Below are 24,363 nucleotides of genomic sequence, written 5' to 3' on the forward strand. Positions count from 1 at the left end.
CAAGACAGAAGTCTGATGGAATGCTCTCCACTTGCCTGGAAGAGTGCAACTCCAACAACACGTAAGAAGCTTGATACATCCGGGACAAAACAGCCCGCTTGATTGGCACCACACCCACAAACATTCGTTCCCCCCACCACCACTGAACTGTGGCAGCAGTGTGTGCCAGCCAATTTTTGGCAAAGGGCTGATTATGCTAAGAAAAGGGCCTGGGAGACTCTCAATTGGCTGGACGCTGGTCGCAAGTCCCAATAAAGGCTGCCTCACTGATGTCTCCCAGCCCTAATTTTCCTTACACCATACTGCCCCTGATGAAAAACTCTCCTGCAAATCAGTTTCACAGGTAAGTGTCATTCATAATATAATATACACAGGATTGTCGCAGCTTGACTCATTCGAAGCATCCAGTCAACAGCAGTCCAGTGCTAGTGAAGGGTGAAGTGAGGGGAAGAGGGGGAGCTGAACAAAGAGATAACTGATTTCCAGTTAATAACACTGGGAGGAACATAACTGAACTTACCGCGCTCTCCTTCACCAAAATATTTTGGATTGAAGTAGGTTTGAAAGTCAGCCTCCGTTGTTCGACCAGCTATTGTGATATCGTCCTCATCTAGGAGGTCCCATACATTTGGAAGATCGTCTGTTGGGTGAAAAGAAACATTAATAAGTACATACAATTGTTTTGAAATGCAAATTTTGTTGTGTGCACAGAGTCAGAAGATTTCCCAGCTGAGTCAACCCAACTTTTAAAATGTCAGCCCACAGGTCAGGATTTCGTTAAGTTGGGGATGATGGCGGGGGAAACAACACTTAGAGGAAGATCGGCTTCTGTGCTCCAAAACATAAAGAATTAAACAAAAAATATCCCTCCAGCCATCAACTCTTACCCTCACACACTTCCTAAGCCCACCCATGCCAACTCATGCCCCTCTAACCACACATCATGACCCTCATAACCCCCTACCCCCAATCAGGCCAACCTAGTGCCAGCGATGCTCACATCCTGTTAAAATAATTTCAGAAAAGGTTTCTGCTTCATGTTCTTTGACAAATACACATGCACAATGATCTGCCTTCACTTTCTTTTAATCCATAGACCTCAATAATGTTAAATTCTTGACTGCTATTTCTAAGTTGTCAATCTAAATTAAGCTGTCTTCACACTTGGCACGTTGTCCTTTTTTGGGTTCCCTATAAAGATTCTACAGTTGTTTTCTGAATCCTCTACGGATTGATTCCTATGAAACAACTCCATTATCAATGTAATGAGCAGCATGGTGGCACAGTGGTTAGCACTGCTGCCTCAGAGTGTCAGGAACCCAGGTTCGATATCTGGCTTGGATGACCGAGTTTAGTTTACACGTTCTCTTTGTGTCTGCGTGGGTTTCCTCCGGGCGCTCCGGCTTCCTCCCACTGTCCAAAAGACTATGCTGGCTAGGTTCATTGGCCATGCTAAATTCTCCCTCAGTGTATCCGAATAGATGCTGGAGTATGGTGTCTCAGGGATTTTCACAGTAACTTCATTGCAGTGTTAACGTAAGCCTACTTATGGCACTAATAAATAAATAAATAAAGATTATGCACCTATCAAGAGGATAGGAGATGACTTGGATGGACCTTTTTTCTTTCTATTTGGCAATACTCACCATTTCAAAAGTTCAGACTGCAGTATTCTGTGCGCCATTGTTGCAATGGATGTCTCAATGACACCAAATCCTGATGTCACACTAGCTGTTTTCCCACAAATGTAACATGCACGTTATATAATCATTGTCAAAATCTTTGTGGTGACTGGAATCTGCATAAGCAACACCTTCTGATAGCTTACCACAATAGTCGAGTTCACAGTAATCTAACTCTTTTTCAGGGTCATTGACATAGCACCAGGCACCATCTTCATCATCGTCTGGATTCCTACAGTAGTTCTCTTCGAGGTTTTCTGATATCATTTTCTCTCTGGTAAAATTGTGCTTGTGATATTGAGAGTGCCAAGCCAGGCAATGCTTTCCAGATCGAGTCACATTCAGAGTGCCTCTGTAACCTACTCCCTGATTTGGGATGCAAGGAGCTTGTGAGTCTGGTTTTGGGGGTTTCGTCGGTAATGGCGGCAGTTCACCACCTGTAGGAGCAAAAACGTATCTGTAAACTCTGGCTGAACATCTCTTAATTTTCACTTTGGAAATGGCCCATCATTCTGAGCCACATCTATTGTGTACAAATCCCCTGAGCTAAGAGCTGTATTTGTCTGATTGGTTGCTGCTTGTACATTTTCAGCTGACCACATCTGTGTTTGAGTCCAAATGATGAGCCAGAGTTTAGAGGGAATGAGGGAAAATTAGGCAGGAGTCACTCAGGCATCTCATGTACATAGCATGAACTTGGGATACTTCACTACTTGTTATATGTGAACAGCTAAAGGAGGTTCAATGTACAGAAAATGATAGTAATGTCCCCATGAACCCACAGCATTCTTTGTCATAGAGTCATGCAATCCTGGAAGGTCCAGTGTCTGTTCCTGTTTGCTGTTCTCAGCCAGGATGTTGCAAATCTCTACATAAACGATAGGGAAGGTGGAGAAAGTCATCTCAGGCCATTGCTCCTGATTGCTTTCCAGTCACCCCTCTGCTTGTGCAGTGTCAAAGGTTGTTTGAACAGGGATTTGGGTATTTCCAAATCCCAGAGGGCTGGAGGATAACGAACGTGGTACCGTTGTTTAAAAAGGGTAAGAGGGATAACCCTGGTAACTATAGGCCGGTGAGTTTAACGTCAGTGGTAGGCAAGTTGATGGAGATGATTCTTAGGGATAGGATGCATAAGCATTTAGAGCGTTGTGATCTGATTAAGGATACGCAGCATGGCTTTGTTAAGGGGAAGTCTTGCCTTACAAATCAATTGGTTCCTATGGACCTTCCAACGTATTTTCTGGCTCACTTGTTTCACTTGGGGATTCCTTTGAATGTTTTTATAAGGATATGGATGGTATTGATGTTTTTCTGTTTTAATCCACAGGTGCTTCAGTCCGCCTTGTTGTCCAACGAGGGGCATACACGCGATGGGTCATGCGAGGGCTGCTCTTGGATGTTTCGAGAATAGCCTAGTACTTCATGACGTTAGTGTAAGCTTAAACTGGACCAGATGCTGGGCAACACGACAGCTCAGTGACTATCACTGTTTGCTGTACAGATACATGGATTTGGGCCAGTGTCTGTGGCAGTTTGCGCATTCTCCCTGTGGTTGTGTGGGTTTTCTCCCGGTGCTCTGGTTTCCTCCCACACCCCAAAGATGTGCTATTAGGCTGATTGGTGTAACAAATTGTCCCTAAATTAGTCTTCCCTCAGTGTGGAATGCCATAAGCATAGACAAGGGTCATGGGTGGAGAGGGGACTCATAATGTTAAAATGGCAGCGCGGGCTCATTGGGCCGAAGGGCCTGTTTCCCAGGCTGTTTTGTTCTTTGTTGTTTATTTAGGTGTGATTGTGACATCCTCTCCCACCCCCACAATGGTTTAGTAGCTCACTGCCTTTGAATAAAAACTACCACTTGGACCCAATTACAGGATTGCCTGCTGGTTGCCAGCAGGAGCAACGCCTTCACAACTGGATGGGTAAGAAGTAAAAAAAACGAACAGAATTTCCAAGGTAAAGATATGGGCCAAAATTTTCCAGCTGTTCCTCCCTACGAGATCATCCAGTTCTATGAATGGCGACGCAGGTTCCCCAGTGGGGGAGAGTGCAAACAATGGGAGATCCCATTGACAGCAGCAGGACTGCAAAGTCAAGATCCCACTACTGGCCCATGGGTGGGTAGTAAATACACAGTGCAGGGGGGATGTAAGGTGTTGGGGTGGAAAATTCCGCTCCTGATGAGTGAGAAAATATTATTCAAACCAGCAGAAATGCCAATGGTCTAAGTGGAGTGTCTCTGCAGGGCGAAGTTTGCTCGACATAAAATACTTTGGTACATCTCATACCTGTGCTCTTCTCCCTTGTAATTCCCTTGAATCCCTGTGCCCCTCCCACAGCACTGAAATGACCCAAACCATTTGAGACATGACACACAACATTCACAGAAAATGCAGCTATTTGAACCTGGGAAAGAAATAAGCAAGAATATAAAACTCACCGCAATGTGCAATGTAACATGCTTCTGTTTCAACTTTTGGGTCTTTAGTGTAACACCAGGGCCCCATGTTACTGTCGCTGGGATTTCGGCAGTAGTTGTTAATGAGGTCAGATTGGTTGTGTGTTTCTGGATTGTATCTGAATATAAAGACATAAATTGACCAATTAGTGGTCAGAAAAAGAAACAAGGTTCATGCAGTATAAAAATAGAAAATGCTGGAAATACTCAACAAGTCAAGCAGCACCTGTAGAGAGTAAGACAGAATTGATAGGCTGAATTTTACCAGCTCCCTCGGGACAGGCTGAGAGGCAGGGAGGGGATGGGCATGGGGCTGTAAAATGGCGAGGGAAGGTGGGTGCACAGGTGTCAACAGTCCATCGTTGTCCCTCTGCCGTACCATCTTGCCTGTGACCCATTGACTATTTGAGTCATTTGGTGGCTAACTAAGAGCTTCTTGCCATCATCGCTGACATTTCACCGACAGAAGGTGGCCATTCACCACATGCAGAGACTACTAAGTAAACTCTATGGCCTCTCAGGGGTTTGGCATGCTGGTGCGGGGTGGGGAGGGGCGAGTGTATCCTCAAATATAGGCACTTTTCCGGCAACAGCTGAATGATCTGATTAAGAGACATGGGTGTCATTCCATTTCATTCTTTTCTACCCAGTGCAGTTCTAGCAGTGGCTACTGCTGCATGGTGGCACTGCAGAGCTGCCAGTCTTCGGATTGGCTGGCAGATCCTGGGCACGGGAAGTCATCATTATCAGGGATGGCAGCCCCAGTGGCAGCCAACTATCTGGGTGCCCCTGAGATTGAGGACCTGGGTCCCATAGATCACCTAACGGTGTCACTTCAGAATTTTAGTTGAGAACGAAATAACATTTTATACCGGCTTATCATAGTTTCTTTGCATTTGTACTTAATGCCACCATTCACCATTATTTCCATACACAGCCAATTTTGTATCCATGCTGTTACAACCCCTTTTATTTCATGAACTCTGACTTTGCTGACTAGGCTATGGCAGTTTATCAAATATCTTTTGGAAATCTATTTACGCCACATCAACTGTATTACCCTTATCAAGCCTCTGTTAACTCTTCAAAAAAATCTCAAGCAACTTTGCCATTAAAAAATCTCTGTTGGCTTTTCTTAGTTAGTTCACATTTGTCCAAGTAACTGTCAATTTTGTGCCAATTTACAATTTCTAAAAACATTCCCAGCACTGAAGTTACACTACCACTTTTATTCACCATTGGTAATTGTTTGCCTTATGATAAAGAGAGTTTTTTTCAAGGATTGGTTTGGAGTGGTACAGTCGTTAGCATTGCTGCTCCACACACAACATTCACGGAAAATATAATCATTAAACAATCGGTGTTTGAATCTCGGAAAGAAATAAGCAAGAAAATAAGATCCACCACAAAGCGGAATGTAACATGCTTCTGGGACCAGGTTCGCTTCCAGCCTTAGGTGACTGTGTGGAATTTGCACACTGTGTCTGTGTGGGTTTCCTCCGAGTTCTCCGGTTTCCTCCCACAGTCCAATAGTGTGCAGGTTTGGTGGATCAACCATGGTAAATTTCCTCTCAGAGTCCCAAGGTGTATAGGCTAGAATAATATGAGGAAATATGAGGGGTTATGGAGATAAGGCAATGGAGAGGTAAAATACTCTGTCAGAGAGTTTGTGCGGACTCAATGGGCTGAATGACCTCAGTCTACGCTGCAGGGATTCTATGATTGTAACAATAATGTTTAAAATATAGCCACAGTGAAAAATCTACTACATACGTAGCCCTTTCTCACACTGAAATAAACTCTCTTTATTCTCTGGGTTTCTGGTGATTTATTTTATTGTTCATTCCTGGTGCCCTGAGACAGTGGCAGAGAGTCCTCTTCTTGTTCTGTTATAGTTGTAAAGGTTTTATAGAACTACGAGTTACACTAGGTCACAGAGCAGATAAGAGTCAATCCTGTTGGCGTGGGCCTAGAGTCATGTATAGGACATCGGGTTTCCTTCTCTCAAGGACTTTAGTGAATCAGTTGTGTTTTGATGATAATCCGACAGTTTCATGGCCAATTTTACGATATCTGCTTTTTATAATAACAGATTTTCTCAGTTGTGAACTCAACTGCTCAAACAGCCTTGATGGAATGGAATTGGGAAGAACATTTGCTGAATGACTTGAAAGCCGCCTCAACACTTACTGTGGTCTGTGTGGATAGTTGCTTGACCAGAACTGACAAGTCTTCCCAGACATTGTCATTGAAACGTTGCCTTTGTAACTGGAGCCAATTCCTTGAAAGCACTGTCCTGAATGAGAAACAAAGAATTTGAATCCCAACACATTTTTTCTCTCACTAATGGAGCCAATAGTAATTTGAACATCTGACTCCTGTCTTGGGGACAGAGATTCTGGGAGTTCAGCTTAGGGATGGGTTATGGTGGAGGGGGAGTGGGGGAATGGTAGGACAGGAAGGTGTGGGGGTTAAGGGAGGGCATGGTGGGAGGGCACAGAATCGGTGCCCTGCTGATCCATATTAACTCTGTTGTGTGTTAGTGGAATCCCTGTCAGAGCTTTTCATTTTAAGGCTCATGAAGTTAAAATTCAATTTAGAAATGCTTGTGCTTATTACCCTATGACCTACAACCTATTGCTGCTCTGTGCAACTGCTGACTATGGGTTGTTAAGTGACATTACTGTGCCTTTATGAAACGTATTTGAATTATGTTCCTTTACAGGAAGTTGTCAGCACTGAGATGCCTATGACCAATGTCAACTAATTATTACTGAAGCAACATATCTGTTTCTTTTCCAAGTTCAGTTTTTAATTTTGATTCTCAGTTGCTGCTAGAAGCTGGTGGAAGAAGGAACTGTCTCTGTCTCTCTCTCTGTCATTCCAGACGCATATTAAAAGTTCCAGGACTGGAAACCTCAGAGATTTGCTCCAATATTTAAAGGACAAATTCACAGTTGGTATAAATAATTGAAAGCCCAGCATCACGCCAGCAAAGTCTAGAGAAGGGTATATACCTATGGGGTTTTGGTTGACCTGGAATAACATAGATAACTAACCGTTATAGTTTATACTGTATCATGTTTGAATCGTGTAAGAGGTAAAAATTATGCTCATTCGTTTTATTATATTTTCAACTATTCTTAAACAAACTTCGTTTGATAAGAGCTTCCTAGTGGGTCACTTGAATCATACCTGGAGTGAAACACTTTATGCTCACCCATGCCAAATTCAAAGATAAAAACTGTGGGTCTAGGCTATTTTCATAAAACACCTTGTAACTTCAGGTCTGGGCTTTAATAAAGACAGCTGGAATATCTGCTGATCCCGCTCTTATCCTTGCTCTCCAGTAAGGGAAGCAAGGAAAGATTTTATCAGTAATCAGTTTTCCCAGGATTCAGAAAGGAAGGAAAGGCCATTATTAAAAAGATTGCTATGTAATCAAGTTATTGATGTCTCAATAACTGCTTGTAGCGACAAGGTTGAAAAGCAGAAAATGCTGGGACATTCAGGAGTGATAAATAATTGTTTGGACTCGAGGAAGGAGATGTCTTCCTCAAGGATCTACAGCTTTATTCGATCTACATTAATGACCTAGACTTGGCTGTGCTCAGCACAATTTTAAAGTTTGCAGATGACACAAAACTTCAAAGTGTACAAACTATGAGAAAAGTAGTGATAAACTTCCAGAAGATATAGGCAGGCTGGTGGATTGGGCAAACACTGTGGCAGATGAAATTTAATACAGAGAAGTGTGAATCAATACGTTTTGGCAGAAAGAATGAGGGGGGCAGTAGAAAATAAAGATTACAATTCTAAAAGGAGTGCAGGAACATGCACACCTGAAGAGAGACATGCAAAAATATTGACCGTGGCGCAGTAGATTGAGAAAGTGGAATGAAGCATTTGGTATACTTAGTTTTATAAATAGAGACACAGAGGACAAAAGCAAGAAAGTTATGTGGAAACATTGGTTTGACCTCACCTGGAATATTGTGTCCAATCCACGGCACCGTATTTGAGGAAGGATGCTAAGGCTTTAGGGACAGTGCATGAAAGATTTATGAGAATGTTTTCAGGGATAAGGAATTTCAGTCATGTCGATAGTTTGGAGAAGCCAGGACCTCTCTGTAGAAGAGACTGTAGAGAGGACATTCAATAGAAGCGCTCAAAGTTATGAGGGACAGATAACTCATAACTTTGTAAATAGAATCTGCTCCTGTTTGCAGAAGTTGAGAACCAGAGGACACGGGTTTTAGATGATTTGGCAAAATAATAATTTTTTTTTAAAGTAGTGAGTGGTAATGATCTGAAATACACTGCCTGAGAGTGTGGTGGGAGCAGATTCAATTGTGGCTTTTAAAAAGGAATTAGATAAACATCTGAAGACAGCAGAGAAAGTTCTGAGATACAGAAAAGAGCAAAGATGTGGGAGCAGCAGAGTTGCCCTTGTAGGGAGGCAGTATAAGCACAATGGGCCAAAGAACTCTTTCTGCCCTGTAATTATTCAATTATTTTATATGAATGTAGCTCTGGTAGTAACTAAAGTAAAGTTTATTAATTAACACTGCAATGAAGTTACCATGAGATTTTCCTGGTTGCCACAGTCCCGTGCCTGTTTGGGTCAATGCACCTAACCTGCACATCTTTCGGACTGTGGGAGGAAACCCACACAGACATGGGGAGAATGTGCAAACTCCACACAGACAGTGACCCAAGCTGGGAATTGAAACCAGGTCCCTGGCACTCTGAGGCAGCAGTGTTAACCACTGTGCTGCTCCTATGGGCTGAGAAACAGAATTACCATTCAGGTTGATGGCCTTTCTGTTGAACTAGAAGATGCTGTGGATGTGTGACTTCAAAATCACTACCCATCCCCCTCCACTATTTTGGATTTGTAAAATCTGCAAAACCTTTAAATTCTGGTGAATTGTTCTCAAGCTGAAATATTAGCTCTATTTCTGTCTTTACAGATACTGCTGAATGTTTCTCTTGGCGTCTCTTCTTAATTTCAGAATTCCAATACCCACAGTAATCTGCTTTTGTATAAAGTATGCTGCATAGCTGTAAAATAGTTACAACCAACACATCCCAAAAGAAATTGATGTTGAAATGTCTCAAAATGTTTGAATTAGGAGGATGAATATTGTTGGCAGAAGAATTATGACCTTCCTGTGGCTATTCATTTCTGTTAAAGCAGATTGGCATCTGATGGTAACATTCGGTGTAGTTTTAAGTTTGGGCACCGTGATACCAAATAGCCCTTGGCTGTGTGTTAAACAATGTTAAATGAGTGAGAAGGCTACTCTCACAGTCTAATTGCTATGGGCAGAATTAAATGTTCTAGATCCTTACCGTCCAAGCACTGTTTCAGGTATTCTGGAGGGGAATCACCCTCTCTATTACCGACACAAACTGAAAAGAAAGAAGACAATATTATTGAACAAGATTGTTTGATGTGTTGGTACAAATAACCAGAGCAGGAGATAAATAAATGAGGTGGGGATCACCCAGGCCATCTGAGTTAAGAATCTAGAGAACATGAGTTCTAGTTCCACCATTGAGATTGAGAAGTTGAAATCAAAACAGTCATTTGGAAAAACTTGAGCATTGCTGCAAAAAGAAACATGTTGTCAAAGCTTTCCACCTTGCACTCATCAGGACAGATTCACAAGAATATCAATTCCAGAGGGAGCTGAATTTTTGTCAAATAGACTCTGATTGGTAAAGAATTGTCATGGACAATGCACGAGGGAATAGTTAACAGCCAAGCTTTCATTTAATTCAAAACAGGTAAGATGACCCCGATTGGTCAAGGTATTGCCATGGGGAATGAACCCACACCAACATTGTTGGCTCTTAAATATCCTCTGAATCTACCTTCAGAGGGCATTTAAGAGCAGCCACCCACTTTTTAGGTAGGCTGTGGTGATGGTGGAAAGGGAGTGGGAATGTGACACAGGAAAAATAAGTGAAGACCAAAGAACATAGCATGCAAGATGTAGGAGACTATTAAACGTTACTTACCGTCATAGGCATCCCAAAATAGTGCCTAAGAAAGAGAAGAAAATTATTAATAGACAACTTGCTGTAAAAGAGAATGCTGAGATTTGTTTTTTAATATTCTTTTTAAGCTAACTTCATTCACCTACTTCTTCTGATTCTCATACAGTATTTTTTGACTAAAAGAGAGAACTGACTCATGGGCCTCCCCCAGTACAACTGGCTTTCCTTATCCCTGGCTTTAACTAAGATGAAGAGTTTTCAGGTCAAGACGGACAATGCCAGAATCCATACCTTCCTGCTCAGTGGCATCTAGATATAATGCCACGGGACACAATAAATACCCTTTTGCACTTCAGCTAACCAAAATAGCTCATGATAACCAAATAAAAGGAAAATACTTTGGATGCAGGAAATCTGAAATTAAAAACAGAAAATGCTGGAGAAATTCAGCATCTGCAGAGGGAGAAACAGAGTTAACAGTTCAAGTCCTTCTGACTCTTCTGCAGAACTTCTTCTGTAATGATCACGTTAGTCTTCCCATCACTGCCACTTGTCCACTGCACTCGGTTGCAGCTGTTGGCCCACCAGACTTTGCAGTTGCCCATGCCAAGATGGTGTAGTCCACAGGCTGAAAATCATTAGCCTCCTACCAGCCATGCGTGAATCACTAGGGTGGCTCTGCTGTGGAGAAATAGGCCAAACAAAGATGCACAGAAGGCAGGCACTAATGGAATGAACAAAGGTGATTTTTGTGTGCAATACAACAGGATTTCATTTCTAAATTTTGCTTTAATGGCTCATTTAGTGGTGGCTTTTATTTTTGCATTGTGAAAAAGTGGATGCTGTGAGGGTTAAGTGCAGAGGAAGGGTAAACTGTGGAACTGTTGGTGAATGGGTAATTAGGGTTGCATTTGCTGGTATTGCTGGCAAAAATAAGTTCTTCAGGGGCAGCCTTGGCTGTCTAGGTTGATTCCTCTGTCTCCCCCCTCCTCATCTTTCTTCAGTTGCTTGCTGGTAGTAAGGGATATTGCCTCATAATGGCAAGTTCCTATAACATGCAGCAGATCAGCCGAATTCTTGACAGCTGTACTGCTGGGTACAGCAGGACCACTCCACAATGGCCCAAGCAGTGGAGACATTGATCGGAATTTTACCCAGAGGCAGGGCCCCTCTTCCCAATTGAAAAGTTGGGCGTGATCCGACCACATGTGGCTGAGAAACCTTGAGCTGATTTGACAGCTGCTGGGCCATTCATTGGCTCAGAATGAGACCTCCTCCCCCATCCCACCTCCAAAATGGCCGCAGCTCTCCAGTCTCAGGAGTACCACTACGAGAGGTGGTCAGTGCTGGCACAGCAGCCAGTTTCCCAGGACGAATGTTGCCAGGTAACAAGTGAAGTGGAGTCAGCCTGCCAGGCTCCAGGATAGGAAGGGTGGGGGAAGTGGGTGGGGCCACCATTAGAGAGAAATGGGAAAAACAAGTGGGGATGGGGAGTAATTTGGGCTGTGGACTCAATAGTGAAAAGGGTGCAAAACAGGAGGGACCCTCCCTGCCCCTGCCACTTCCCCCATCACCCGAACCTTCAACATGTCTACCAAAGTTTACCTAGTAATCTCACCACATGATGTGGTAAAATGGTTTGCTACGGAGGTCTGGCGACGCAGTGGGTAGCATCCCGACTTCTGAACCAGAAGCCCAGGGTTCGATTCCACCCCAGGACGTGACGGTGAAGGAAGACGTATTCATAACGTGGTCAGATTGCAACCTGCAAAATACTTCTACATGGCTGGCTGTAAGAGCAGGGGAGACTCTGTTAAACTATAATACCCTGGTGACCTGTTCCAGGGAATGCCTGTACCATGATGTCTGCCAAGATACAAGACACTGACCTGTGTCATTCAGTGCCAATACTGACATGCCAGCCAGACATTGAAGGAGTGGAATACCTTTCAGTTTTGTGATAGGATGGAGTTGACATGCAGCCTGCAGTGATGCTGAGTGAAGTCAATGCACTCTTTAACAAGCCTCTGATTATCATGAAGTCATGGGGCTGCTTTTCTCTCCCATGCAAGGATGAAACATAGTTACCTCTCGCTAAACTGGGAAACTCAGTGACTTCCCTCACACAACAGAGAATGACAATCTGTGAAATGTTGTTAAAATACCTCCAGCTCCAAACTGGAAGGATCCCCCTTCATAAAAAGAAAGAATGAATTAGCAGATTACAAAAAACTATATTGAAAGGGGAATGGAGCCAACTGAATGATTCTTCTAAAGAGCCAAGACAAGCTTTTATGTACCAAATGGCTTCTTCCTGTGGTGAAAACAGAAATTAATTATTACTGCTCATCATCATTGGGTTTTAATCTTGATTAGTGATTATAATCTTATAGCCAAAAGCAGCTTAAGTGTGGGAATAAAAAATAAAAAAATCATTGTTCTCTGGAGCAGTGTACTGGTGGCTGGTGAGTGTAAACTGCGAGTGTACTGTTTCTTTTTCAATTGCATTTCTGGGTCGTGGGTTTTTTTCCCTTTGTGCTTTCCGTAGCGGGTCCGAGGCACAAGGGCTGTTGGGAAGGGAGTGAGGGAGTATAAAAACAAGGCCACAATAGATAGCGGGCAGCATTGGGAGTGGGCAGTAGAGTGAGGTGGGTGCTGAGTGAGTACTGCAAGGGCTTTGGTTCACAGGGCTTAGGTGAGAGCAGGCTTAGGCAAGGTGAGTTACTGGTCAACTTTTTCTAACTGTGCCCATAAGTTTAAGGGTGGTCAAATAAATGGCAGGGTCCATGGGGAGACATGTCAGCTGTGTAAGGTGCAATATGTGGGAGTTCCTGGAGACACAGCATCTCCGGAGAGTCCACATCTGCACCAAATGTCTGAAGTTGCAGCGTTTGAGGGCCCGGGTTAGGCAACTGGAGTTGAGGCTGGAGGATTTATTTTTAGTGAGGGAAAATGAGGTGCTAATGAATAGGAACCAGATTCAAGAGGGGATCCCAGAGCCAAGGAGGGGGGATGGGTGGGTTACAGTTAGGAAGGGGAAAAAGAAGAGGAGTAATGTTCCAAAGGCTACCCCAGGGGTAATCTCTCAAGATAGCAGGGGTAAGGCGCCAACTGAGGTGGAAAGGGCACGAGGGGAAGAGCAGAATGCCTCAGAGGGAAGGAAGGGGGCTGGATGTGAGATAGTGGTGGGGGATGGGAGGGTTAGAGGAATTGATAGGCGGTTCTGTGGGCAAAAGCGGGACTCCAGGATGGTAGTCTGCCTCCCTGGAGCAGGGGTACAGGATGTGTCGGAGAGGGTAGAGGGAATCTTGAAGGGCCAAGGGACCCAGGCGGATGTAATTATACATGTTGGTGAGAAGGACATAGGAAGGAAGAGTAGAGGGGAAATACGTATGCAGTTCAGGGAGTTGGGAGCCAGGCTGAAGTGTAGGGCCTCCAGGGTGGTGATCTCTGGGCTGCTGCCAGTGCCCAGCAATAGTAGGGATAAGAATAATGAGATCCTGCAGCTGAATGTGTGGCTGAGGGATTGGTGCAGGACAGAGGGTTTTAGTTTTGTTGACCATTGGGAAGTCTTTGCAAAGGAAGGGCACTTCTATAAGAGGGATAGGGAACACTTAAATGGGAAGGGGACACATATTTTAGCTGGGAGGCTGGCTGGAGTGTTTAGGTAGGGTTTAAACTAGTATGGAGGGGGGGTGGGGAGGAGAGAGACAGCTCAGGCACTGGGAGTGAGTTGGAGGTCAGGGTAAGTCTAGATGATAGGAAAATCCCCCAGGAGAAGGAGGATCTGAGAGGGCCTGAGGGTCTTCGGTGCATCTGTTTAATGCAAGGAGTGTGATGGGAAAGTCGGATGAACTTAGGGCCTTGATGTTCGTGAGGAATTTAGATGTGGTGGCAGTGACAGAGAAGTGGTTAAAGGAGGGGCAGGACTGGCAGCTAAATATTCCAGGCTATAAGTGTTTTAGGTGTGATAGAGGAGGGTTGAAAAGAGGAGGAGGAGTGGTGCTCTTAGTTAGGGAGCAGATCACAGCGGTGCAGAGGGAGGATAACATGGAGGGGTTGGGAATTGAGTTTCTGTGGGTGGAGTTGAGGAATAGGAAGGGGGCCATTACTATGCTGGGAGTGTACTAGAGGCCACCCGATAGCCTGCAGGCAGTGGAAGAGGGTATATGTAGGGACATTTTGGATAAGTGTAGGAAGAACAGGGTTGTTGTACTGGGAGATTTTAATCTCCCTGGGGTGGATTGGAAGGTGCCTAGAGCTGGGGGGTCGGATGGGGAGGAATTTGTAAGATGTGTATTGGAAGGATCCTTGCAACACTATGTAGATAGCCCGACTAGAGAGGGGGCGATACTGGATTTAGTTGTGGGAGATGAGCCGGGTCAGGTGGTTGAGGTTGCGGTAGGCGAACATGTGGCTAATAGTGACCACAACTCTGTCTACTTTAGGATACGAATGGAAAAAGACGAGAGCTGCCCTAAGGGGAGGGTGCTAAATTGGGGGAAGGCTAGATACAGCCGGATTAGGCAGGAGCTTAGGGATACAGACTGGGATAGGCTGTTGGAAGGCAAGACCACGTTAGGCATGTGGGAGTCTTTCAAGGGAAAACTGCAATGGGTGCAGGAAAGACATGTGCCGGTTAGGAGAAAGGATGGGAAAGGTAGGATTAGAGAGCCGTGGATTACTAGAGATATAGAAGACCTGGTTAGGAAGAAACAAGAGGCGTATGTCAGGTCTAAGCAGCTGGGGATGGAGAGAGCATTGGAGGAATACAGAGAGAGTAGGAGGGATCTCAAACGGGGAGTTAGGAGAGCAAAGAGGGGGCATGAGATGGCTTTGGTAGGTAGGGTTAAGGAGAATCCAAAGGCGTTTTACTCCTATCTTAAGAACAAAAGGCTGGCTAGGGGTAAAATCGGTTCCCTCAGGGACAGACGAGGGGAATTGTGCTTAGAGGCAGAGGGAATGGACGAGATCCTGAATGAATACTTTGCGTCGGTATTCACGAAGGAGAGGGGCTTGATGTCTGGTACGGTCATCGAGGGAGCGGTACACCAATTGAAAGATCTATCGATTTACGAGGGAAGAAGTGTTAGGGCTTTTAGCTGGCATTAAAACTGATAAATCTCCGGGGCCAGATTGCATTTATCCCAGGCTGCTTAAGGAGGCGAGAGATGAAATTGCTGGGCCTCTGACGCGAATCTTTGTCTCTTCTTTGGACACAGGTGAGGTCCCAGAGGACTGGAGGATAGCGAACGTGGTACCGTTGTTTAAAAAGGGTAGGAGGGATAGCCCAGGTAACTATAGGCCGGTGAGTTTAACGTCAGTGGTAGGCAAGTTGATGGAGAGGATTCTTAGGGATAGGATGTATGCGCACTTAGAGCGTTGCGATCTGATTAAGGATACGCAGCATGGCTTTGTAAAGGGGAAGTCTTGCCTTAAGAATCTGGTAGAATTCTTTGAGGAGGTGACAAAAACGGTCGACGAAGGACGAGCCGTAGATGTCGTCTATATGGATTTCAGTAAGGCGTTTGACAAAGTCCCTCATGGTAGATTGATACAGACAATTAAAGCTCATGGGATATGTGGTCAGGTATCTAGATGGGTAGAGAACTGACTTGCAAAGAGGAGTCAGAGAGTAGTTGTGGAGGGGTCTTTTTCTAGCTGGAGGTCTGTCACTAGTGGTGTGCCGCAGGGGTCAGTACTGGGATCTCTTCTCTTTGTAGTGTATATAAATGATTTGGAAGAGGGAGTAGGTGGTGTGATCAGCAAATTTGCTGATGACACCAAGATGGCTGGATTGGCGGGCAGTGAGGAGCAGTGTCTGGCAATACAGAGGGATATTGAAAGGCTGGTTGATTGGGCAGATACATGGCAAATGGAGTTTAATCCGGATAAATGTGAGGTGATGCATTTTGGCCGGAATAATGTAGGGGGGAGTTATATGGTAAAGGGTAAGCCCGTAAGGAGTATAGAGTCGCAGCGAGACCTGGGGGTGCAAGTGCACAAGTCTTTGAAGGTGGCAGTGCAAGTGGAGAGTGTGGTGAAGAAAGCCTATGGTATGTTAGCCTTTATAGGAAGGGGTATAGAATATAAGAGCTGGAGTCTAATGTTGCAGTTGTACAGAACGTTGGTTAGGCCGCATTTGGAGTACTGCGTCCAGTTCTGGTCGCCTTACTACCGGAAAGACGTGGGGACTCTGGAGAGAGTGCAGAGGAGGTTTACCAGGATGTTGCCTGGTATGGAAGGACTTGGGTATGAGGAAAGATTGAAGAAATTGGGGCTCTTTTCCCTTGAAAGACGCCGACTGAGGGGGGATCTAATAGAGGTATATAAGATTATGAAGGGTATGGATAAACAGAGGTAAGCTATTTCCTATGATAGAGACACACAGGACAAGGGGCCATGGACTTAAGGTGAGGGGGGAGAGGTACAACACAGATATTAGAGGGAGATTTTTCACACAGAGGGTAGTGGGGGTATGGAATGCTCTGCCAAGTAAGATGGTGGAGGCAAACATGCTAGAGTCATTTAAGAGTAACTTAGACAGGCATATGAGTGGGTTGGAGATGGGTGGATATAGGAGATTGTTTTAAATAAGGGTCATTAGCATTGGGGCATGCCTGGTAAGGTAAATAGATATGGTACAATATTAATGTTTTTTTTTCCTTTTCATTCACAGGTTTTAAGTCGGTCCACCTCGTGTCCAACGAGGGGCATACACGCGATGGGTCGTACTGGGGCTGCTCTTGGTTGTTCGAGATTGGCCTAGTGCTTCATGTTGTTAGTGTGTGCCTAAACTGGACCAGATACTGGGCAAGACAACAGCTCAGTGACTATCGCTGATTGCTGTGCAGACACATGGATTTGGGCCGGTGGCTATGGGAGTTTGCACATTCTCCCCGTGCTTGCGTGGGTTTTCTCCGGGTGCTCCGGTTTCCTCCCACACCCCAAAGATGCGCTGTTAGGCTGATTGGCAGTAATAAAATGTCCCTAAATTAGTTTCCCTCAATGTGGATGGCCATAAAACATTAGACAGGGGTCGTGGGTGGAGAGGGGGACTGGTGGTGTTGAGATGGTGGCATGGGCTCGTTGGGCCGAAAGGCCTGTTTCTCGGGCTGTTTTTGTTCTTTGTTCTTTGACTATCTTTCCCTTCCCTCTCAGTTTGCACAGACCCATTGACATCCAGTGGGGCCGGACACCAAGACAATACACTTCATCTTTGTTTAAGAAGAACAAGGTTGAAGTAATAGCAGAAAGGAGAATTAGACAGCACAGGATGAGGCCATTCAGCTCATGCTCATCTCAGCTCTTTGAAAGATCTATTTAGTTATTCCCATTCCCTCTAAATGTAGTTTATTTTGTAACCTGCTAATTCATTCTTTCTTTTATATGATACTACTTTTAAGAAAATTGATTTAACCAAGAAAGTTCAAAGCCTGGGTGACAATGTTTCAGAGAGCGGGCAACCCATATTATTTGCAAAGTACACCCTAAATGTAGGAAGGTTCTTCCCCTTGTGCATATATTTAGTCTTCATAGAGTCATAGAATCAAGTCTCTGACAAAACATCTTCCATAGATCCAGCCCCACCCTATCCCTGTAACCCCATGTATTTACGTCACAAATCCCCCAACCTATACATCTTGGGGCACTAAGGGGCAATTTAGCATGACCAATCAACCTAACCTGCACATCTATGGACTATGGGAAGAAACGGAGCACTCAGAGGAAACCCACGCAGACACAGGAAGAATGTGCAAACTCCACACAGTCACTGAAGGCTGAAATTGAACCTGGGTCCCTGGCACTGTCAGACAGCAGTGCTAACCACTGCCACCATGCTGCCTGTAGCAGATGACAAATAAATGGGACACAAATTTTAAAATGTTTTGAAAGAAATGTAAGTTGAAGTAATTGGAGATGGAGATTATAAGAGTACATACAGATCAGTGTCTTGATCTCCTGTGAAAAGATGCTGCAGTTGTTCCCCTCCACACTGCCCAAGATTATTAATGCTGAGAATCCTCATTAACATGCCACCTAATACATCCTAAAACAACTGTTTTTCTTGGGATGGAATGTGCACTGTTCCCAGGAATCTTCAGGCAATTAGATTAGCATCTGATTAATAATGAAAGTAAGAACTCATCTGAACGTGACACTATCAACATCATCACAACACATTAAAAATAAACTTTCTAATGAAGAATAATTTCTGATCCAAAGGTTTTTGGCCATCCCTGGTGGTGGGATCTTTGGTCCTGCCAATGGTGATGGAGGGTGGGCACAGTGGGAAAACCCATTGACAGTGGGGGGATCTTCTGGCAAATGCCGCAAAACATGCCAGTGGGGAGAAGGGTAGCGGGGAAATCGCACCCATGGTCTTGTTGCTTACTGTTTGTTGGTCATTCTCGAACACTTCACGGGCCTCCTCGTGGTCGCAATATTCCTCCATACATTCTCGCTCTAAATTTCCTGATTTTGCCTCTTCAATGAAATTGTTGGCTCGACGAGTTCGTTTCAACACCGAAGATGCATCCTGGGCCTCCAGGAACACTGAAGAAAGTAAATAATACATTGAGAAATAAATGGAAATAGTGCACTGATTGCCCATGGCTCAGAACCTCACTGAAGGCCAGAAAGTTGGGTGCATGACCCCACCAGACCTTTCTTCATGGCTCCTGCAGGGCTGAATCTTGCCTGCTATTGAGATAAATTCAGGGTCAAATATGGGGAAAATCGAGTGATGGGACATGAGGCTTGATTTTCCTGTGGGTGGCCAATTAAGAATCCCCCTCTGGAAGCAGCATCCAATTCAGGATGGCAGCAGGATGAAAGAATAATGCCTTTCAGAGCAGCTGGCAGCTTCAATAGAAGTGGTTGGTGTTACTCAGATGAACAGAGTGGGAGCTGACATCCAAGACGGAGATACATTACTAATGCTGGAAGTGGCAGACTAATCCCAACAGCCAAGGCTTATCAGAGGAAGCACTTTCATTTGAAAGCATTTGGCTGCAGAGGTCCATGTAACTGCATATTCATTTCATGTGGCTCTGATTTTCCTGTGAGGAGACTAGTAGCAGACACAAGGGTCAGATGTGCCTCCGGTAAATGACCACTGCTCTGGGAATTGATTCAATAATGGCTTTAATTTATTTCCTGTTGCTGCCAAATGTGTTGCTACCTGGCACAGAGCTTTAAAAAACAGTCAGAGATAGAAAAATATTGGTGAGCTGGCCAACACACTTTTTTTAAAATTAATTTTTCTGCCTACACCTCTCATGTTCAGTCTGAGGAGCTGAAGAAAATCGCCCAAAGTCTTCCAATGGGTGACTTTGGTCATTACGTTTTGGGCTGGGCTCCTGAGAAGCAATAGTTTTATTTTGAAAGAGGAATTATTTAAATCAGATTTGTTTACTTCCTGTATCTTACTGCTCAATAGCAGTGCATAAGTGGCTGTATGTGCTGACACATCCAGAAGCTGTGACAAGTGCACTATAAATGCAAATTATTTCTCTTTATTTTCTTCAGAGGGAAAATGTGACCAGTGGTTATAAAGGACTGAGTCAGGGTAGGAACAAATATTACAACTGTTCTCCAGGCCACAATGGAACTAAAATAAGTGGTGGTGGCTAAGCAGAATATTTCCCAGCCCATTTGCTCTTCCCATGACCATTTAGGAACATAAGAGGCAGGCGAAGACTATTCAGCCTATCAAGCCTGTTCCGCCATTCATAACATTATGGGTTGATCTGATTGTGGTCTCAACTCCACTCTCCTGTCTGCTCCATGTAACTCTTGACTTTTTCATCTATCAAAAGTCTAACCAACTTAGTCTTGAATGTATTCATTGGCCCTGCCTCCGCTGCTTCCGAGGGTAGAGAATTCCATAAACTAATGGACCTGAGAGAGAAAAAAATGTTCCTTTAGCTTTGGCTTAAAAGGGAGATTACTAGGCCGGAATTCTCCAGCCTCACCTGTGATTGGGATTCTCTGATCCTGCTGCTGTGAGTGGAGATTTGGCGGGATATACAACATCGGAGAACCCTGGCCCTTATTTCTAAACTGCATCCCCAAGTCAAGTCTCCCTTACAAGAGGAAACATTCTCCCCATTTCGATCCTATTGTCACATTGATGGAGAAAAAAAAGTGAAATTACACACAGAAATATTGAACTTTAAATAAGACCGTAAGATGTAGGAGCAGAAGCAGGCCATTCGATCCATTGAGTCTGTCTATCATTCAATGAGATTATGGCTGATCTAATGTGATAATCTTCAACTCCATTTTCGCGCCTTTTACCCGTAACCCTTGATTTCTCCCTGATTAAAAATCTGTCTATCTCAGTCTTGAACACACTGCCTTGGCAGCACTGCTGCCTCATAGTGCCAGGGACCCAGGTTCAATTCCAGTCTTGGTCACTGTCTGTGTGGCGTTTGCATTTTCTCCCCATCTCTGTGGGTTTCCTCCCACAGACCAAAGACGGGCGGGTTATGTTGATTGGTCCTAGTGTCAGGGAGATTAGCAGGATAAACTTGTGGGGTACGGGAATAGGGTCAGGATTGGATTGTGGTTAATACAGACTTGATGGATCAAATGGCCTCCTTCTGTACTGTAAGGATTCTATGAAATAACCCACCCTCGGCATTAAGAATCCTACAGATTCACCACTCATCTCTGTCTTAAATGAGTGAAAAGTCTGACAACACCAGGTTTTAGTCCAACCTATTACATTATATACAATAGGTTGGACTAAAACCTGGTGTTGTCAGACTTTTTACTGTGTTTACGCCAGTCCAATGCCGGCATACCCTCATTAAATGAGTGACCCCTTACTCTGAGATTATGCCCTCTGGTCCTTGACTTTCCCACAAGGGGAAACAACCTCTCAGCACCTACCTTGTCAAGTCCCCTGAAAATCCTATAAATCTTAATGAGGTTGCCTTTCATTTTACGAAACTCCAATGAGTACAGCCCAACCGACTCAACCTCTCCTCATTAGAAAATCCCTCCATATTTGAGATCTGCCTAGTTAAAATTTTCTGGTATATCTCCAATGCTGGTATATCTTTCCTTAGATAAAGGGACCAAAACTGTTCACTGTATCCTGGGTGTGGTTTAACTAATACCTTGTATAGTTTTACCAAGACTTCCCATTTTTATTCCATTCCCTGAGAAATAAAGGCCAACATTCCATTTGCCTTCCCAATTACCTGGTAGAATTGCACGCTAGTTTTTTGTGATTTATGCACACCAAATCCCTCTCTACTGCTGTTTTCTGCAGTATTTCTCCATGTAAATGATAGTCAACTGTTTTATTTTTCTGGCCAAAGTGCATAACTTCACATTTTCCTGTGTTTCACTCCATCAGCCAAGTTTTTGTGCACTCACCTAATCTGTCAAGATCCCTCAGTAGACTCTTTGGGGGTGATTTATCATCATGTTGCGCCCTTTTTTGGAACAAACGCCATTATATGAGCACCGGATTTCCAGTGCAGTCAGACTCTCAGCGAAAATGGGCGGAAGGCAGGTTATTGTATTGAAATTTATTTTAATGCTGTTTTACATCTGCTTAATGAGCCCTGCACTCAATTGTCTGCAGCGGCCCCCCACCCCACCCAGCCTCCCCCCCCCGCCTCCCCCCCCCCCCCCCCCCCCCACCCCCTCCGCCACCCAGCCCCCCACTTTATGACCTCGCAGGATGCCGGTGAGGAATAGACATGTTCTCCATGAACTGAGAGCAGTCAACTTGGCCTCGCCGATGGAACTGAAGGCATTGAGGTCCCCTGGGGAGACTGACGGCAATGTGGAGGGGTGCCCCTTGGGCAGTGCCAGATTAACAGTACCACCCTGGAACCCAGGCAACGCCTACCAGCTACCTGGGCAATGTCCACTGGGTAGTGCCAGGTATTAGTATTAGCGGGGAAGGGGCTGGTGGGGGTCTAGCCAGTGGGGCAGGACCAATGGGGAGGGCCTAATGTGGGGGATGGGCTAATGGGGGATGGGCTCCGCTGCCACTGCAGCTATCAGTGATGGGGGGGAGGTGGGGGAAGGTGCCCACTGCCATTTTGCAGGGATCAGTGCGGGGGGAAGTAGAGGGGGTCTGCTGCCACTCTGTAGTGATTGGTAGGGCCAGAAGGGCAGTGGGCCTAGCAATTGGTGAGGGAGGTTTGCGACCGGTCTGGGTGGCAGGGGGCTCCCAATTGCAAGGGAGAGGGGAAATGCATCAGGCTGCCTGCTCTAGCAAAAGATAACCAAAAAAAATGAAAATGAACTATGAGGGTAAACTAGCAAGCAACTTACAAATAGACAGCAAGAGCTTCTTTAAATATATGAAAAAGAAGAGAGAGACCAAAATGAACAGAGACCCCTTAGAGAATGAGACTAGAGAATGAATGATGCGGAACCAGGAAATGGGCAAGGAGGTAAACAAATGCTTTGTGCCAGTCTTCATGGTGGATGATATTCATATCATTCCAAAAATACTAAATAATCAAGGGGCAGAAGGCAGGCGGCGGGAAATAAATACAAGTAAACTATCACTACAGGAAAAGCACAAAGGAAATGAATGGGTCTTAAGGTCGATTAGACCCCTGGAACTGCTGAGTAGCATCCGAGGATATTAAAGCAAGTAGCTACAGAGATAGTGGTTGTGCATTGATTCCTGTGGCACTCCACTGGTGACAGGTTACTACCCGGAAAATGCCCCTCTCATCTCAACTCTCTGTCTTCTATCAGTTCACCAATCCTTTACCTTGCAAATATACCATCCCCAACAACTTGGGCTCTCATCCAGTTGCGTAGCCTTTTGTGAGGTATTTTATTGAACATTTTTTGAAAATCCAAGTGTATTACTACCACAGGTTTCCCTTATCTATCCTATCCACTACTACCTCAAAGAACCCTAATCAATTTGTCAGGCAAGATTTTCCCTTCATGAAGCAATGCTGACTCTGCTTGATTATGGTAATGCATTTCTAAATGTTCTGTTAATACACCTTTTATAATGGACTCTAACATTTTTCCAGTGATAGATGTTAAGCTCACAGGCCTATAGATACCAGTTTTTTGTCTCCCTTTTTGAATAAGGGTGTTATACTGACAGTTTTCCAATCATCTGGGACATCTCAGAATTTAAGGATTTTTGGAAGATTACTACCAGCACAACCACTATCTCTGTAGCTACTTGCTTTAATATCCTCGGATGCTACTCAGCAGTTCCAGGGGTCTAATCGACCTTAAGACCCATTCATTTCCTTTGTGCTTTTCCTGTAGTGATAGTTTACTTGTATTTATTTCCCGCCGCCTGCCTTCTGCCCCTTGATTATTTAGTATTTTTGAAGTGATATGAATATCATCCACCATGAAGACTGGCACAAAGCATTTGTTTACCTCCTTGCCCATTTCCTGGTTCCGCATCATTCATTCTCTAGTCTCATTCTCTAAGGGGTCTCTGTTCATTTTGGTCTCTCTCTTCTTTTTCATATATTTAAAGAAGCTCTTGCTGTCAATTTGAAAGTTACTTGCTAGTTTACCCTCATAGTTCATTTTCATGTTTTTTGGTTATCTTTTGTTGGTTTTTAAAACTTTCCCAATCCTTTGGCTTAATATTAATCTTTGTCACATTGTATGTCTTTTCTTTCAGTTTAATACTACCCTTAACTTCCTGAGTTAACCATGGTTGATTTTGGATTCCTAGAATCCTTCTTCCTTACTGAGATGTATCTTTGTTGTGAGTTATGTACTATTTTCATAAACATCTGCCATTGATGATCAAATATCTTTCCTACTAAATTATTTTCCTAGACCACTCTAGCCAATTCTGCTCTCATTTCTTTACAATTACTCTTATTTAAGTGTAGCACAGTTAGTTCTGACTCACATTTCTTTCTCTCAAACTGAATGCTAAACTCTGCCATGTTATGGTTATTGTTTCCAAGGGAATTTTTTACTCTGAGATTATTTACTAAACATGCCTCATTACACATTACTAGATAAAAGTAGCCTGATCCCTGTTTGGATCCTGCAGTCTATCCTCTGGGTCCCCTTGCCTGCTTCAACTGCTGCCACACCCTCCTGCTCCTGACCACTTTTCAAACTGGAAGATCCTATCTGAAGGGGTGTGACTACCTCCCGAGATAAAACGTCCAGGTAACTCTCGCCCTCCCTGATGTGTTGCAGTGCCTGCAGCTCAGCCTCCAGCTTAATGACTCCACA

General features: G+C 44.4%; 1 protein-coding gene across 1 annotated transcript in view; it reads right to left on the reverse strand.

Annotated features, from left to right (window-relative positions):
* Nucleotides 1–24,363, reverse strand: part of f2 (coagulation factor II (thrombin)) — a 65,668-nt gene that overhangs the window by 31,249 nt on the left and 10,056 nt on the right. Inside the window, exons 2-8 of the mRNA XM_080191466.1 lie at nt 18,542–18,702; nt 10,168–10,192; nt 9,496–9,555; nt 6,331–6,436; nt 4,123–4,259; nt 1,829–2,119; nt 521–640 (exon numbers count right to left, since the gene is read on the reverse strand). Coding sequence (XP_080047592.1) covers nt 521–640; nt 1,829–2,119; nt 4,123–4,259; nt 6,331–6,436; nt 9,496–9,555; nt 10,168–10,192; nt 18,542–18,702 — 900 coding nt within the window. The remainder of the gene's footprint in view (nt 1–520; nt 641–1,828; nt 2,120–4,122; nt 4,260–6,330; nt 6,437–9,495; nt 9,556–10,167; nt 10,193–18,541; nt 18,703–24,363) is intronic.

Source organism: Carcharhinus amblyrhynchos, chromosome 6 (genome assembly GCF_965287045.1).
Source record: "Carcharhinus amblyrhynchos chromosome 6, sCarAmb.v2.hapA, whole genome shotgun sequence".
In the NCBI taxonomy this organism is placed as follows: Eukaryota; Metazoa; Chordata; class Chondrichthyes; order Carcharhiniformes; family Carcharhinidae; genus Carcharhinus; species Carcharhinus amblyrhynchos.